Source organism: Peromyscus californicus, unplaced genomic scaffold, assembly GCF_007827085.1.
Source record: "Peromyscus californicus insignis strain IS unplaced genomic scaffold, ASM782708v3 Scaffold_10__1_contigs__length_136768540, whole genome shotgun sequence".
Lineage (NCBI taxonomy): Eukaryota > Metazoa > Chordata > Mammalia > Rodentia > Cricetidae > Peromyscus > Peromyscus californicus.
The window spans coordinates 131,820,209-131,838,936 of NW_026294391.1; the positions used below are offsets into that span (position 1 = coordinate 131,820,209).

An 18,728-nucleotide genomic window follows, 5' to 3' on the forward strand; every position below is an offset into this window, starting at 1 on the left:
GTAATCCTTTGTTTTATGTCCTGTCTGTCCATTTTGTCCTGTTGATTCGAGGATACTCTGTTGTCCAGTGGCTAACTTTTCCCACAATGAAAGTTAACTCCATATGCAGTTTCTTCAATGCCCATATTTTCTCTGAAGTAGATTGGTACTGCCAGGAGCCGATATGTCTCATAGTCATAACAAAAAAGAAAAATTTTCTAAGTTATTAAAACATTTTAAATGCCATATTCTGTAGATCTCTGAAGGGTTTGAAGATAACCTGTCTATCTAAAATATATCTACTCAATCTTGAAAACATACCTAATATAACTACAAGTTCTGTTATAATGTCTAACTACTAACTTTCATTTCTTTATATCCTAATAGTTGGTAATAACAATCAAGGATCAGAAAATTGCATTACATTGTTAGATGAACGGTACAATTAAAAAATATATATAACATTTTCTAACAATATCAATTTCAATATATATAATTTGTGTACAATATAAAACAATCCAATCCAATGTAACGTATTTACATTTTTCTTTTCTTTCTTTTTTTTTTAATAAGAACCTTAAATCTAATCTCCTTTGCTTAGCCTTTTTCCTAACCCTTGACAACAACTTGTAACCAACCCCCCTAATCAATGAAAATTATCCCAGACCCAAAACCCATTAAAAGACCAAAAAAACCAACCGCCCCACACCACCTCTTTGGGAATGTGGGCGTCGTATTCTTGAAATTGCTTCCTGCTGGGTATGGGCGAAGGTATCTTTATCCTGAAAGAAAAATTTTAGGTTAATTGTCAAATTCTAGGAAAGGTAAATATATCCTTCGTTATCCAGTCTGTGTATAATGCCAAAATTCAGGGTTTATCTCAAATCCTTATTCAAGTAGTCTTTGAGACTGGATCATCTCAGCTAGCTCTCTCAAAATTGCTCTGAGCACTTTGTAGTTCAAAGCTGATCTGTAGATGATGTTTGTCAGCTTAGTGATGTTATTATTGTCCACGTGGAATTGTTGTTGTTGTGGGGCCCCATCTTCTTCCTGGAGACTTCAGTTGATGTTAGGCCTAACCGTGATTTCCTGCAAAAAACTGATAAGAGACTCGAACACAAAGACTATATATGCGACCTTTTAGAATTAGTTAGTACTCTATATGACCATTTATATCTTAACAAAGTTTAAAATGTATATATAATCTATATATATTGATCTTGTAAATTTTGATATAAAATTCATACTTTAAGAAAAGTTTAAAGAATCAGAATAGAATCAAAGAGTTGAGATTCATAATAGAATAGTCCCTTAATTAATTTGGCTTTTTTCCTGTCCCATAGCAGAAGATGGCTCTTTTCTTCTGGCATGATACAGGGAGTTTGCATTTTCCTTTTAACAACATACTTGAGTTTAAAGAAGGAGAGAGCCATTCTCCAACTCCAAAGTCAGCTTTAAATTTTAATTGAACTGGGACTATTAGAAGATCAATAGTGTTAAATCTTTAAAGAAAAGCAGAAACAAACATTTAGGAAGACATAAAATTTTTTAGATAACATACCCATATGCCATTTCACTCTGTTTCTTAGGATAGATGATTTGTCCCTTTTCTTCAGTTGTCTCATTTGTCCAGTGTTCTTCAAATTCCTTAACCTTCATTCTCCTAAAAGACAAAAACAAAAACCTTTCCCCAAGGTTTTTTGGGGATGTTCCTTTTTGACAAGTTATCTGATTAAATGAAAAGGCATGTGTTACTGGTGTAAGTTAGTTTAAATTGGATATTTACGATAGTTGATGAACTATCACCTCCTCTAATTAAGAGGTCTCTCTTGTTCAAATCGAACCTTTATCAATTTTGATGGTACCCACAACTTATCTTCTCCTGTAGAAATAAAAGCAAAACCTCGTCCCCAATGTAACATATATCCTTGTTTCCATTCTGAGGTCAGCACATCCTTAATGTATATAGGTTGATTTAATTCTGTAGTTTTTTCTATTATCCAATGTCTTTCTGCAGCTGTTGTTCCTTTCTCATTGGCATTGAGAAAATTCAAAGTTAATAGAGAATTATGTAGTCTACTTCTGGGGGTTTTTGTTACTCCTTTTTGTTTATTTAGCATATCCTTTAGAGTTCTGTTTGATCTTTCTATAACTGCTTGACCTGTAGGATTATGTGGTATACCTGTAACATGGTTTATATTATAATAAGCAAAAAACTGTTTCATTTTAACAGAGACATATGATGGAGCATTATCAGTTTTGATTTGTGCAGGTATACCCATAATGGCCATAACTTCTAGCAAATGAGTGATTACAGAATCAGCTTTTTCAGAACTCAAAGCAGTTGCCCATTGAAATCCTGAATAAGTATCGATAGTGTGGTGTACATATTTCAGTTTTCCAAATTCTGCAAAGTGAAACATGTCCATCTGCCATATTTCATTCCTCTGAGTACCCTTTGGGTTACATCCTGCTGGTAATGGTGTTTGATTGTAGAAGGAACAAGTAGGATATTTCTTTACTATTTCTTTGGCTTGTTGCCAGGTTATGGAAAAATCCTTTTTTAAACCTTTACTATTGACATGATGTTTTTTATGAAATTCTGAGGCATCCAGCACATTTCCTATCAATAATTTATCAATCTCATCATTGCCTTGTGCTAGAGGGCCTGGCAGACCAGTATGGGATCGAATGTGAGTTATATATAAAGGATGACTCCTTTTTCTGATTGTATCTTGTAATTGAATAAATAATGAAGTTAATTCTGAAGCATCGTGGATAAATTCTGCAGTCTCAATATGTAATACTACTCTTTCAGCATACTGAGAGTCAGTTACTATATTGAGAGGTTCTGAAAAATCCATTAATACCAACAGAATAGCATACAATTCTGATTTTTGAACTGAATTATAAGGACTTTGAACCACTTTACTTAAATTTTCTGATTTGTAACCTGCCTTTCCTTGTTTGTTGGCATCTGTATAAAATGTACGAACTCCAGATATGGGTTTTTTCCTCACAATTCGAGGCAAGATCCAATCAGCTCTCTTTATAAGATCAATTCTATTGCTTTTGGGATATTTGCTGTTAATTTCTCCCAAAAAATTACTACAAGCTTTTTGCCAAGCTTCATTTTCTATCCATAATTTTTCAATGTCCTCCTTAGTTAAAGGTATGACAATTTCTGCTGGATCTATTCCTGCTAATTGACGAAGTCTCAATTTTCCTTTCCAAATCAAGTCAGAGATTTTTTCCACATAAGTTTTTAATTTTTTATTTGGTTTATTTGGTAAAAATATCCATTCCAATATAATATCTTCCCTTTGCATTAATATTCCTTTTGGGGAATGCCTAGAAGTTAAAATAACCAAAATGCACTCCAGCTTTGGATCAATACGATCTACGTGCCCTTCATGTACTTTCTTTTCTACCAAGGCCAATTCTTTCTCAGCTTCAGGTGATAATTCTCTTGGACTATTTAAGTCCTTATCACCTTCTAAGGTTTTAAACAAATTATTCAGTTCATCATTTTTTACCCCAACAATAGTTCTTAGATGAGAAATGTCTCCAAATAATCTTTGAAAGTCATTAAGAGTCTGTAGTCTATCTCTCCTAATTTGTACCTTTTGAGGTCTAATTTTTTGAAGTTCTATTTTATATCCTAAATAATTAATAGAATCTCCTCTTTGTACCTTTTCTGAAGCAATTTGTAATCCCCAGCAAGGCAAAATTTTCTTTACTTTTTCAAACATTCTTTCTAAAGTATCTGCATTTGAATCAGCTAATAAAATGTCATCCATATAATGATAAATTATAGATTTAGGAAATTTTTTACGTACCACTTCTAATGGCTGTTTTACAAAATATTGGCACAAAGTTGGGCTATTCAACATTCCCTGTGGGAGAACCCTCCATTGAAATCTTTTAACCGGTTGAGAATTATTATAAGTAGGCACTGTGAAAGCAAATCTTTCTCTGTCTTTTTCTTGTAAGGGTATTGAAAAGAAACAGTCTTTTAAATCAATAACTATGAGAGGCCAGCCTTTTGGTAACAGAGTAGGCAAAGGAATTCCAGATTGTAAAGAGCCCATTGGCTGAATTACTTTGTTAATTGCTCTAAGGTCTGTTACCATTCTCCATTTACCAGATTTTTTTTTATAACAAATACAGGAGAATTCCAAGGGCTGGTTGATTCTTCAATATGATGAGCATTTAACTGTTCTTCCACCAGCTCTTGTAAAGCCTGGAGTTTCTCTGTTGTTAAAGGCCATTGCTGAACCCATACAGGCCTGTCTGTTGACCATTTTAAAGGTAGAGCTGTTAGTGTTTTTGGAAGATTATCAGTTGTTGTGCCCTGTTCTTGTATGACATGGATGGCTGGTGAGCACTCATTAGAATATCTTTTAATATTTCTCTCAGAAACATGTACTAATTTATGATTTGTTTCTGAGATTGGAGGGATATTAATCTGAGTATTCCATTGTTGAAACGTCTCGACCCCACAGGTTCATAGCTATGTTAGCCACATATGTTTTTAATTTTCCTCTCTGTCCTTCTGGACCTATACATTCGAGCCATCTTGCACTCTGTTTCACCTGAGATAACGTCCCAATTCCTAAGAGTTGAATGTTTACCTCCTGAAGAGGCCAAGTTGGATGCCAAAATTCTGGTGCAATTATGGTAATGTCAGCACCTGTGTCTACCAGACCAGACAACAAAACACCATTTATTTTTATTGTTAGTTTTGGTCTTTGTTCATTAATAGAAGTTTGCCAAAAAATTTTCTTTATGTTTTTTCCTGTATTTCCTATTTTCTCTGTTTCATCATCTTGACTAACATGATTTATTCCAATAGACATTTGGTTATTTAGTTGCTTTGAGTAGGGGTTTCCTCTACAACTGCAGGAAAGGTTTGAACTGGATTTACTGTGGGGGCCTGCCTGAGGCCCCTCTGGGAGTTTCCCGAAGCTCGAGGCAGAGGGTTACCCTGTTTGTCCCTTGTTGATCTACATTCGTTGGTCCAGTGTTTTCCCTTACCACACCTTCTGCATACTCCAGAAGGAAGGGGCATTCTGTTGCCAGTGTTCCTTGAAGAAACATTATTTCTAGGAATGACCTGTTTACAATCCCTTTTCAAATGTCCTTGCTTTCCACATCCAAAACATCTAATATTGCTCAAACCTTTTGAAATTGCTTTTCCTACCCACATATCATCATGGTCATAAGCCTCTACATTAACTGTATCTCTAATCCAATCTTCCAAAGGTGCAGATCTTGCCTTTAATGGCCTGATTATTCTTTTGCACGCTGCATTTGCACTCTCAAAGGCTAAAGATTCAATTATTATCTGACTAGCCTGTGAATTCGGGACCATTTTTTGTACTGCTGAAGTCAATCTTTGTAAGAAATCTGTGAAAGATTCTTTGGGGCCCTGTATAACCTTTGTAAATGACTCAGTTTTTTTTCCTGGTTCTTCAACTCTGTCCCATGCATTCAAAGCTGCCATTCGACATAGAAATAGGGTTTGGACATTATATGAACATTGTGTTTGTACTGAAGCATATTGGCCTTCTCCAATAAGCTGATCCTGGCAGACTTGTATTCCGCTATCCCTCCATTGTCTTTCTATATTTTTAGCCTCATTACTGAACCACATTTCCACTGGAGATTTTGTCCGGGTTCAAGAACAGCCTGTGCCAATTCCCGCCAGTCCTTTGGTAGAATCCTATTACAAGTTGACCAGGTGTTTAACATTTGCTTTACATATGGGGAGTGCATGCCATAAGATGCTATTGCCTCCTTAAATCTTCGTAAGTCTAACATTTCAACTGGAACCCAAGTATTTTGTTCATTCTCTTCATCAGGTAGCTGCTGTATGGCTACTGGATAAATTAAGGGTGATTGTGTGAAAACTGGCTTTCTTTCTGTAACCTTATTACCCAATTTTGAAACAACTTCACTATTTATTTCTTCTGTCTGAATTTGAATTTCTCTATAATTCATTTTTACCGGTTTAACAACGTGACAAGAATTCATTAAAAACTGCTTGGCTTGGCTTGGCGGCAGGTCCGGTTTCTGGCCTGGGCGGCCCGGCTAGCTCAGTCGGTAGAGCATGAGACTCTTAATCTCAGGGTTGTGGGTTCGAGCCCCACGTTGGGCGCCAAATGTAGATGTATCCAACCTTCTTATTAAATAAGAAACACAGAACCAATGCAAAGAAGAAAGCCAAGAGGTCAGAGCTAAGAGCTAAAACCTTACCCTTCCTCCTGCGGTGGTCCTACCTCTCCGAACCAGAGCTACCCCTGTGTTAAAGTCTTTATATAGAATTCCTGTCCTGCCTTCTCATTGGTTGTAAACCCAACCGCATGACCGCCTCCTCATGGCCTGTCTGTATAGGCCTCCAGGTTTTCCATGATTGGTATTAAGATTAAAGGTATGTGTATCCAATAATGGCTGTATCCCTGAACACACAGAGACTTACCCAGCTCTGCCTACCAAGTGCTGGAATTACAAGCGTACGCTACCACTGCCCTGCTTTCCTATGGCTTGCTAATAGCTCTGACCCCCGGGCAACTTTATTTATTAACATACAAATAACATTTTAATACAAATAAAATATTACCATACACAAATTTCTGGAAAAGAGATGAGTTAGGACAAGTATGTCTAACTACAATATGAGATGCTCTTACGTTAAGATTTCACATGCCTTGAGATGCCGATGGCTCATTGTATTTTTAGTTGCCAAATCAGGCAGGCATAATTAGGATGGACTTTCCAGCAGCATAGTGCCCCTGATCAAGCTCTGGGCTTGAAAGGGCAAGGGTCCCTGCCCAGCTTTGTGCTAAGACTCCCCGGCCACAGCAGAGATGGAATGATGTGAGGACCAAATCTACATGCTATGAACTGAGAAACATGTATGAAGTTTCAGCAGGTCTGAACCTCTTCGTATCTGGTAACAGAGGCACTAACTGACACACCTGGATCCCATTACATGGCCAATGTCTAGGGGTGCTTAGGAAAAGAATGGGATTGCTCTAGGATGTGTCTCTGTGCTACTTGCATCAGAATCACCAGCACCCTTTGGGGAATGTGCAGGCTCTGGGGTTGCATGAAAGACTGACCTTCTGAGTCAGAAGCCCTAAGGGCAGACCTGGACATATGTGCCTGCTTTCATGCTCTAACATGCACTGGCTCTGGACCAGTGTGGATCTTGCTGGCTAACCGGTCTTATGTGAGGTGAGTTGAACAGACCTCCCACAGCAAGTACTAGGCAGCTTGTTGCATCAAGTTGTAAGGGTGATTGATAAAGGGGAGGGCCTTCTAATGTTCAGCTAGAATGAGAAACCAGGAAAATAGATACTGTTTATTAAGTTTTAATTAGCAGGTAAATTGTGCAGGGGGAAGAGAGTCCAAGTGTTACTACAAGTAATTAATGTGCTGCTATTCTCTCTAGCCACGCTTTGATTGGAGCCACCTAAGCTGCAACCTTTATCAGGTGCTAAGATTCTGGAAACACTAGCTGCTAATTACTTTGTTGAGTCCCTGACTGCCTTAAAAGAAACAGATGCCTCCTGATGACTCAAGCAGAGGGAGAAGACAGAGGAGTTCCAACCATGATGAATGAAACCTGGAGGTTTTAATCAGAGAGGGCAATCATTCTTTTTGTTCACTTAATGATTGTGAATGCTGTCTCCAAGTTTGGGATGTAAATGTGACCAGACATTGTCTGATTGCAAAATCGCCTACCCAGCAACTGTCCCAAACTGCTCTTGAGGTGGCTGATATCCTGACCTTGCTGGATCTCAGGTCTAGGGATTTGATCTTGCCTAAATCCCTCCTCAGTTTTTTTGAGGCTTCAGCCTTAGCCTTGAAGTGGCTTTTCTTAGGTTGGGCCACACTCCCCAACCCTGCTCCATGGAGTCCCAGCTTCTCCTGTATGAGCTTACTTGGCCAGCTGTGGACTGTGGGTCTGACCATCTATAAGCCAATGACTCTGTATGCTCTTTCTGACTGGTGCCAAGAAATATGTGTTCTTTCTTGTGGAAAAGACAGAAAGTACAGCAGATGGTGAGAATGACAGAGAACACAGATCCCTCTGTAGGACTCTGTCCATCTGATACATTCACAGTAGCTGGGATGCTGGACAGTGCCCATTGGCTCACATCTGCTTGAAATTACAGACTAAAGGCAAGGGGTCTTGAAGCCTGAGCCAGCAGGGTGCAGAATCTCTGATCTCCTGAGAGATCCTGTCCTCCATGGAAGTGCAATAAAATGCAATTTTAACAAAATATTAGAAGATTTCATCACCATCATTGCAGGAATAAGTGTTTGTTAAATGCTTCCCTGTTTCTGAATAGTGTTCTAAGTGCTTACATCTCATTCTGAACTTATGATTATCTGCATTCTGCTGTGAAGTAATGGAGATATAAAGAGGATAAATAGCTGGTCTGAGACAAGTGGAACAGCTGACTTTGAACTAATTTTTTCAGTCCTGAGCATGAAACCTAGGACCTTATGCATGTTAGCCAAGCACTCTACCACTGAGCACACCTCAAGCCTCAAATGTGTTTTTTCCTTCTAAGAATCAAGTGAAATATAGCCACCATCCATCAAGTATCTCCTTGGTGCTAAGATGGGGGACAATGGGGCCCACTCAGGTCCTTAGAGGGTTGTAGCTGGAGTTTTCTCTCCAAATCCCACCAAGCCCTGGCAGTCCAACAGTGTAGCATGAATCTTAACAGTTCTTATTAATAAGATCAAACCCGAGGCCAGTTATTGGGGTAAATGCTGGAAGGTCAGAGTACCAGAACAAGCCACAGCTATCTCACCTTGCCAATTCCTCCACTAGTTCTGTTTCCTCAGACTGGAAGCCTCTGTGTCCTCATCCCAATGGCTCTCAGCTGAAGTGCTGCTAGAAGCCTGAATGCTTAACCAGCTAAAAGCTTAACCAGGCCAAATGCTCAACCAGCCAAATGCTTCTAGTTTCTGGTCCTCATGCCTTATAAACCTTTCTGCTTTCTACCACCACCCCCTGGGATTAAAGGCTGCTTTCTGGGATTAAAGGTGTGAGTCACCATGCCTGGCTGTTTCCAATGCAGCCTTGAACTCACAGAGATCCAGAGGGATTTCTGTCTCTGGAATGCTAGGATTAAAGGCGTGTGCTAACATTTTCTAGTCTAAGTATCTTGTGGCTTTTCTGTTCTCTGACCCCAGATAAGTTTATTAAGGTACACAACATTTTGGGGAACACAATACCACCACACAACAGCCCACTTATAAAATAAACACACAGATGCTTATATTATTTACTAACTGTATGGCCATGGCAGGCTTCTTGTTATCTACTTCTTTTATCTTAAATTAACCCATTTCTATTAGTCTATAAGTTGCCACGTGGCTCGTGGCTTACTGGTACCTCACATCTCGCTTGTCATGGAGGCGGCTGGCAGGCCTCTCTCTGTCTCAGCCTTCCACTTCCCAGAATTCTCCTCTCTCCTTGTCCCACCTATACTTCCTGCCTGGCTACTGGCCAATCAGTGTTTTATTTGTACAGAGCGATATCCACAGCAGAGGGTTTCTATTGTCTTCCTACAAGGAGAGAGAGATCTCAGAGGTGTGAAAACAGAGACTGCCCTGTTTGTGTTCAGACTGAAAAGACATTTGCACTGTTATTAGAATCATACCAAATTCTCATTTGTCAGTTTTGCATATTAGATCCAATGGTGTTACATGCCTTTGGCAAGTGATTTGAAAATTTCAGAGCACATTAGTAAAAGGAGGTTGGAGACATCCCTTAGCAAACGTGGGAGCTAGTGGTAAAGAGACCAAGAGGCCCTTTGCTTATCTATCTCAGCCTAGAGCTTCTTGGGGCTAAAGAGAATCCAGAGTGTTCCTAGAAATACTTGGCATGGTAGTAGAAAAGTGGAAAGAAGTCATGTGTCCATCTGTGGATGGGTGGATAAAGAAGAAATAGTCTATCCACACAATGTAGCATCATTCAGCCATAAAAAGGAATGGAGTCCTGACCCACGTTTTTTCCATTGATGGACCATAAAGCATTGTGTTAGGGAAAAAAACCAGACAGAAAAGACTAATATTGTGTGATTCTGTATCTGTGAAGTGCTTAGATGGAAAAATCCATAAAGGCAAGAACATTGGTGATTTCTGGGAGGTGGAGAACCAGATGAAGAGTGTGAGGAGTGAAATTAGACAGTAATGATGTTTATACAGCTTTGAAAATATGTGAGAAAGAAAGAGAGGGGGTGAATTGAAAATCCAGGTGTGAGTACATGCTTGTAATCCTAGCACTCAAGGGTCTCAGGCAGGAGGACAGTGAGTTTGAAATCAGACTGGGCTATGTGGGAAGGACCCTATTAAGAAGGGGAGAGAGAGAGAGAGAGAGAGAGAGAGAGAGAGAGAGAGAGAGAGAGAGAGAGAGAGAGAGAGAGAGAGAGAATATTATGGTATGTGAATATGTGAATTATATCTCAGTAAAAACAAGTGAACAAACAGTAAAATAATGAAAATGAGAATAAAACATTTCTCTTATCAAGTCCTCCAGCATGGCAAAGCATGTGAATACTTCTTATGAAGCTGGTGCTTGGGAGCAAGGCTCTGGACTGAGCAGGGACTGAGTCTAAATCTTAGCTGAGGGTCCTCTACTAGCTTTGGCACAACTTTCATCCCTCTAGATAGTGGTTTCACCATCTGTTTAATGCTGTTGTCGGGAGAAAATACATCCCCAATGAGCATTATAAAACTACAAAATGCTTATATAAAACTGCATTCATGGACTTGGAATATAGCTCAATTGTGAGAGTTTACCCTGCATGCTGGAAGTACTAGGTTCAACTAGTACTAAAACAAGCAAACAAGCAAGCTGACTAACCATAGGTGAGGCATTATTACAGTGCTTAGGAGCGAACAGAGAGCCTGGAGGCTGAAATGCCATCTTCCACCACAATCAGCTCAAACCCCACAGGTGCTGGCTTATATGCTGAGAAAGGTCACTTTTTCTGGAACTGAAAGTACCCATTGAGAGAAGGCCCCAGGTCTCCCTTTTGGGATTCTAATAGTTAATAGTTTTCAAGTCTCAGTGTTTCTGTCTATCCTAGTTTTAAAGACTTCTAAGCAGGCTTTACTAATTTTTAAAAATGCCTTTAGATTCTAAAATCACAAACTCTGCACTGTACCCACAAAGGAGTCACGATTTAAATGTTCCAAAGTCATCAAATTTATTATGCATGAGACTTGTCCTACTTACCCCTGTAAGCAGGCCCCACTTTCTCCCTCATTTGTGTTCATATGACAGCTTTAATATCCACGTCTTTTTCTTAGTATTGAGGTGATGTTCAGAATGTGTATTAAACTAGTTCATAAAAATAACAATTCAAGTAGAAACAGAATTCTTTCTCCAGCAATTATTAAAGTATTTGCTCCTTGGTGTTGAAAAATCAAAACTTCATGAAGTCATGGTCAAATAGTGTCCAAATGGGACAGGGGTCAGACCTCAGCTCACTCTTGGGCTTGCTCCTCAGTCCCTAGGCATTTCATTCTGCTTTCAAGGCTAGCTTCCAGCGCCAGGGACTCTGCCAACTTCAGGGCCACTTCAGCTCCACAATTCTCACACTGGAGCACAACTGGCTGAATAGTCTGCCACAGCCTTCCAGATGTTTGCAGGGAACGGAGAGGATAGTGTTTGCAGCCCCTAAGAAGCTGCTTTCCATTTTTCTTCCATTCTAGTCTGTTTATTGAATTCAAAACTGCTTCGGGTCCTCCAAGCAAAAGGTTCTGAATTCTCGCAGAATCATGTCTTATGTTGAGCCTAACATCGTTCTTACATAGTCTTAGAAGTGGACAGGCTTTGAGTTGTTAGCCTCCTGTCCAGATGCACAGTAGGGCACCGCGTACTTCAAGCTGACTCTTGGGCTGTGGTTCCTTTATGTAAAATCCTGGCTGAGGCGGGCCAGGGTTGCAGCCAGGAAACAGTCAATAAAATGTGAAAAAGCTCCTGGTGGGAGGTGGGGGTTAGCGCTGGGTTCTCAGCTGTGAGCCAGGATGGGGACGGGGACTTTTTTTTCTAGCTCAGAGACTCTCTTCTAGTATTTTAGTCAGACAAAGTGTGTGATTTTAGTTACCAGCAGTGTTCGTTTTTCAGTTGAATGTCTATAAATGCGCTGAAGTACAATGTGAAACTTGCCCTAGCCCGTCCCCGTGACCGCCCCCCACCCCAGGGTAGGGTGTTTCGATGTCCAGATGGCTGCACTCCGGGCCATTGCAATCCATCAGTCCTGCGGGGGGGGGGGGGGGGGGGGGAAGGCTGGTCTGCACAGCGACTCTCCAGGTGTTACCTCAGGATTTTTGTCTTTTTTTCCCTCTTCGCTTCAAGGCTCCCTAGCATGATCAATAACTTTTAGTAGTCAGCTGAAATCCACTTCCTTGACCAGGCTTTTGGAACCATCCAGAGTCCGAAAGGAGCCCTTGTGTCTGAGCCTCAACGTTCAAATCCCCCTTTGGTCGCACACTGCGGTTGGTGCCTGTATCTATGGGGAAGGAGACCCGCGGTGTGAAAGTGCAGCCCGAAAAGGAAGAGATTGAAAAAAAGAGTCCCTGGCTAAGAGAGGCCTGCAAACGTTGTGCCTTGGGCTGGGGGCTGCGGATGCTCCTGCAGCTTCTTTGCTATGGGCCAGGTTCTGCCACAACGGGTTTGTGGCCACAGTGCCGCAGATCCCCCGCCTGTCCGACTGCTAGGTACCACCAGATAGGAAGTGCAGAGCACCAAGAAAGGGAGAGAAGCCTGACCGGTTCTCCCAGGGCTGCTTCAAAGAGCAGGAACCCAGGAGAGAGGCTTTCTTGCTGGTTTTATGTTTACCTAAAGCAGTTACTAAATTCCTATCGCCAGGCTGTGGGTAACTGGGAGGACAGGAGGTCCAGCTCCCACCCGTCCTAAAGCTGAGCAACCACCTTCTGTTCTTCCCAGTTCCCGGGGTGCAGACCTGGTCTGGGCTTTTAAAGTGCAGCACAGAGTACATTTCCCCACGGAGAATGAAAGTCCAGCAGCTACAGGAGCAGACCCACTCCTAGAATGACCGACCCAGAGCGGGAAGAATTTCTTAGAGTATAGGGACCTCAATTTGCTGTGGGAGAGGAGAGATCACTTGTCCTGCGTTCCTCACCGGCTACAGAAAGCTATGGACAGTCTAGAGCGTGGGGAGTAGGATAAACCTCTAAAGGAATTTGTAAAGACAAGGGTACGGGGCTTTAAAGGGTCGCTGGCTGTCCCTTACACCTTAAGTGGGGGGGGGGGGTTGCACACTTGATTGGACTGGCAGTAGACCCCAAGAAGCACCTCATGAGCCCTCTCTGAAAGCTACATCTCTTTAACAGGTATTTGTGTTGGAGAGAGAAGGAGAACTTGCTAGAAATGGATGCTTAGTGACTCAGAGCTAGTCACAAAGCAAAGTACCTAGGGGATTCACAGGGGCGGGTGGGGCTGGCTAGAGAGTAGGGGAAGCACAAATAGGGTAGTCAGAGGCAAGAGGACACCTAGCAGTGGATTCCTCCAAGGCAAGGTGGTGACTAAGCGGGGGTGGGGTGGAGGGTGGCCAAAAAGCTCTGATTGGTCAGGGGGAGGGGCTAGAGGTGGGGCTAGTCGCTCATTGAGGCTTTAAAAGCTCACCAGAGAGGGGCAGGGAGCTGTCATTTGCTCCCAGAGCCTCAGAGAGCACCACGCTTCCCAGGAGCTCCCAGAGCTCCTGGTGACAGAGCAGGTATTCACTGTACGGACTCACCAAGGAACCTGAGCTTGCTTAGGAGGGATGGCCGTGGTCCCCAAGAGCAACATGGGACCTACCAAGGCGGTTCCCACACCATTCGGCTGCATTGGCTGTAAGCTGCCAAAACCTGACTACCCACTAGCACTAATCACCTTCATGTTCTGCGCAATGGTTATCACTGTTGTCTTAGACCTGATCGGCAACTCCATGGTCCTTTTGGCTGTGACCAAGAACAAGAAGCTCCAAAATTCTGGTAAGTCGCCCTTCTTTTCCCTATTTAATGAACAGCAATTTGCAGTCCCCTCTCCCAAATTCCTCCCAAGCCTGGAGGGCGGTAGGGATGACGTTTTACCGGGTTCCCCTAAACTTCGAGCTTCATAGCGCTGGGGGAGCTCAGGAAATTAGCGTGGGGCAGCCAAAGGCAAAGCCTGGGTTCGTAGGGTGCACGGCAGCCCGCCAACCCGTGTCTGGTCCGAGAGCCCGGATACGGAGGGAGTCGGCACAGGAACGGAGAGTTTGATTGCTACCAGGGGACAGCCGGCCGAACTGGACACCAGAGGGGCGGCCTCTTAGAGGCACTGCAAGCCGAACTGTCTCTGAAAGAGCAGCGGTTGCGACAGGCTTTGAGAAGTTCGCGGCTGCGGCGCTCCCAGGAGCGCAATGCTGCGGCTTCCCACAAAGTCAAAGGAGACTCTGCTCACCAGCTTCCTAGTGCTCCCAGATTGCTCTCCAGCAGCGAGGCATAGTGCAGACACCACGCCCAAGTATCTAGTAGGGAGGTCTGAGCCCGCTGGAACCGAGCTCCGTCTGCTTGTCCCAGGGCAAGCGACGGGCTGGACCCTGCAGGCGGTGGCGGCGGTGGTGAGGGCAGCAGACATCCGGAGGTCTGTACTGAGGAGTTACAAGGAGGGCGGCGGAGGGGCTCAGGAGCTCTGCGCAGCGGCAGGCGCGGGGAAGGAGGAGGCAGAACCAGGTAGGAAAGGCGGGAGGGCAGCTTGAGTGCTCCTGGGGAGGCAAGAGGCTCCTAGCTTGGATGTGTCAACAGCGAGCCAGATTCCGCTAGCTGCCCATCAGGGCAGATCCCAGGGGAACAGCGCGGGAAAGTGCTGGACACTGAGACCTGTGCAGAGCAGGGTGGGTGGGGGTATAGAGGATTGGAAAGCTGTGAGTCTGGTTTCCAGTGTGGGTGGGAGAAGGCTGTAGATGAAAGGAGGGCCGGTGATGGTGGCGCCCTGGATCGTCTTTTCCAAGATCTCAGCGGCTTGGGAAAATGTACAAATCTGGGAGGGTTGGGAACCAAGTAGACCCTCAGCCTGGGGCTGTGGAAAAGAGCCAGGCAGCGTCCTAGCGAATTGCTTAGTGGGAACAAGTTTCAAAACTCAGTGACAGACTCAAGAGTCATTAAAAATTTTCGTTCAAACTCCCGTGAGAGCTTCTGATTTCTCCTTTGTAACCCAAAGACCTGAGGCTGAGCCTTGGACCTCACCTTTCACTCTTGATTCAGTATCCAAGGGCAGATCCACAGAACACGGGCAGTTACCTCGAAAGCTCACTCATCTTTTCTCTCTCCTTTCCTCTTCTTCCTTTTCTCTTTTCTTATAAATTGCAAATAAAAGTTGTTTTGTGTTGTGGGTTTTAAGGCTTTTGACATTTCTTTCCTATTTTTCTTTTGAAAGTTCATTACTTTGCGGGAAAACCCTAGAAAGAAGCACTTTTGGCAAAAAAGCACGGAGGGCAAGTCTTGGTATCCTTTTAAAAAGCCCTCATTTTCTCCCAGTCCAGGACAAAGTGCAGTATTTTGCCAAACCAAAGCTAATTAGCAACGAGGTGTTCCCAAAGAAAGAGGACCCTGTGCCTGCACTTGGCCTTTTTCGTCTACTTTTTGTAAAGAATGATATATATATGGTACTGCTGTCCTTTGAATGGGGCAGGGCAGAAGGCAGGGTTTACCCACAGCTATTTTCTCTTCAGCCTGGCTCAAGAGGAGTCTGTGCAGGATGCTTTGTGCATGGCTGAGGGTAAAACTGCACTTGGAGAGATTTCTCCTTTCCCCTGATCACTGTCTTTGACTTCAGACTTGATATTAAAGGGGTTCTCCCCTCTTCTTAGGCTTTTTTCTCAAGGTAGCTGGGGAATGGCCAGTGTTTCACTGGGATGTCAGACAGTACTATTTGATCTCTTTGAACAAGCCCCCAAGGCCTTCTCAGGGTGGTCTCTTTCAGTAGATAGGTCTTCCTTCATAAGGAAGAGGGTTAATACATTATTACTATCATTGTTAATTTTAGGTTGACTCTACTTCTGGACAGCTCCATGTACCTCCCCTCTCTCTCACTCTTCCTTCCCCACCTCTTCCAGTGCAGAAAATGTGGCATAGTTGTATTTCTCTAAAATGGCATCAGCAGGACTCCCCCCAACACACACCTATGATGCTTGTGTGCTGTCTCGCTCACTCTGTCTTATATTCACTTCTTTCTCGGAGCAAGGATGACACTGGAAACCAACAAGCAAAAGGTTGGCAAAGCGCAGGTGTCCCAAACTTGCTGGGACTTTCTTGTAAATAAGAAAGAAGAAAATTGTTCTTCAAAAGAAATCTAGTATTCTAAATTGCCACCCATCAAATTAGCCTTTTCCTTTTTGGGAGGTAGCTTTCCAAACATTAACCATTGATTTCAGTCTTTTTCCTTCTTTTCCTTCCTCTCGTGTTTTCCAGGCAACATCTTTGTGGCCAGCCTCTCCGTGGCAGACATGCTGGTGGCCATCTACCCCTACCCTATGATGCTGTATGCCATGTCAGTTGGGGGCTGGGATCTGAGTCAGCTCCAGTGCCAGATAGTCGGGTTGGTCTCAGGACTGAGTGTGGTTGGTTCCATCTTCAACATTACGGCCATTGCCATCAATCGTTATTGCTACATCTGCCACAGCCTCCAATATAAGCGGATCTTCAGCCTGCGCAACACTTACATCTACCTGGTCATTACCTGGGTCATGACTGTCCTGGCTGTCCTGCCTAACATGTACATTGGCACCACTGAGTATGATCCTCACACTTACTCCTGTATCTTCAACTATGCGAACAACCCCGTCGTTACCATGACCATTGTCTGCATCCACTTCATCCTCCCTCTCATCATAGTCAGTTATTGCTACACCAAAATCTGGATCAAAGTGCTGGCAGCCCATGACCCAGCTGGACAGAATCCTGATAACCAGTTTGCTGAGGTTCGAAATTTTCTAACCATGTTTGTGATCTTCCTCCTTTTTGCAGTGTGCTGGTGCCCTATCAATGTGCTCACTGTGTTGGTGGCTGTCAGTCCAAAAGATATGGCAGGCAAGATCCCCAACTGGCTTTATCTTGCAGCCTATTACATAGCCTACTTCAACAGCTGCCTCAATGCTGTCATCTATGGTATCCTCAATGAGAGTTTCCGACGAGAATATTGGACCATCTTTCATGCTTTGCGGCACCCTATCCTGTTCATCTCTCACCTCATCACTGACATTCGGGAGACTCGGGAGACCCAAGCTCTCACTCGTGCCCATGTCTGTGCCCATGTCCGTGCCCATGACCAAGCCCGAGAACAAGAGCGTGCCCGTACCCGTCTTGCTATGGAAGGAACATCACGGAATGTCTGGAATGTTCTATTGCCTGGTGATGCGGCAGCAGCCCACTCTGATCGTGTCTCTGTCCATTCCAAGCCCCAAACCAGGTGTACTTCTGCCTACCGCAAACCTGCCTCTATCCATCATAAGTCTCTTTCTGGCCACCCCAAGTCTGCCTCTGTCTACCCTCTGTCCATTTCAAGCCCGCCTTGGTCCATCTCAAACCCACCTCTGTCCATTTCAAGGGGGACTCTGTCCATTTCAGGGCTGCTTCCAAGCTTGTTACTAGTCACTGTATCTCTGCTGGCTCTTCCCCCAGCCATCCTACATCCACTGCTGGCTACATTAAGCCTGCTACCAGCCACCCTGCAACCACCACTGTTGACTATCTTGAACCTGCCACCACTAGCCATTCTGTGCTCACTGCTGTTGATCTCCCTGAGATCTCAGCCTCCCATTGCCTTGAGATGACCACCACTGGCCACCTCAAACCTGCCTCCAGCCTTCCCATTGTATTCCCTGAGCTTGCTGCTACCTCTGCCACCCCTCCTGACCCCACAGTAATCCCCATTGCCATTGATGATTACCGAAAGGTCCTGCTTATTGATGATGATTCTGATGATTCCGATTGTTCTGATGAGATGGCTGTGTGAAAAGTGTTCTTTACAGTTTGCCCTGCTTATGCAGTCTAGCGTGAGATATCTCCATTGCACAGACACACTGACACACACAGACATGGACCCCCAGACACAGTGGAAGTTCCACCCACCTTTCAAGCACACTCCTCTTTGGCACCTTGTACACTTGAAAGTGTGTGTATATTCTTTCTATCTTAGAGATCAAATTTCCAAGTGTGACATCTGTGATTCTGAACTCCTAAGCCTTGCTGTTCTTATAAGGTTGGCTTTTATCCCTCAGTGATCTCTGAACTGTCTGTTGCTTTGATCCTCCTCCCTGACTTTCAAGCTCTCCCTCCCAATTCCTGATTTCCTCTGCCTCCTGCTTTGTTCTCCCACTCCCAGGGGTTGGGGGTCAGCTTGTAATGTGACTTGCTTGTAATGTGACAGCTTGTCTTGGTGGTCAGCTCTGTAATGTGACTGTGACCTCACAGCTTTATGTTCTAAGTGTATAACTCTGTGTTGTACCTTTAATGAAAGTCAGAAAAGGACTTAGGATGAAGTGCAAACACTTGACAAAACATGACCCTATCTGAAGAATAGAATTAGATAAGTTCTTATTAAAGTACATTTTAATGCCTGGCAGATCAAGTAGCAAAAGGAATGATATGTCATACTAAGCTGATTCTATTTTGTGTAAATTTAAACTTCGGTGCTGATTTTTATAGATTTGGTTGGAAATGATGAGATGATT

At 43.4% G+C, this 18,728-nt stretch overlaps 1 protein-coding gene and 1 non-coding gene across 2 annotated transcripts; both read left to right on the top strand.

The window, feature by feature from the left end:
* Positions 1 to 6,066: 6,066 nt before the first annotated feature.
* Trnak-cuu (transfer RNA lysine (anticodon CUU)) lies at positions 6,067 to 6,139 on the top strand. Its single transcript has one exon. It is a non-coding gene; the product is annotated as a tRNA-Lys (tRNA).
* A 7,660-nt stretch (positions 6,140 to 13,799) lies between these two features.
* Gpr50 (G protein-coupled receptor 50) lies at positions 13,800 to 18,010 on the top strand. The gene is given in 3 exon segments (XM_052747520.1): positions 13,800 to 14,010; positions 16,468 to 17,544; positions 17,547 to 18,010. Coding segments are annotated over 3 exon segments (1,752 nt in total).
* Positions 18,011 to 18,728: the final 718 nt, after the last annotated feature.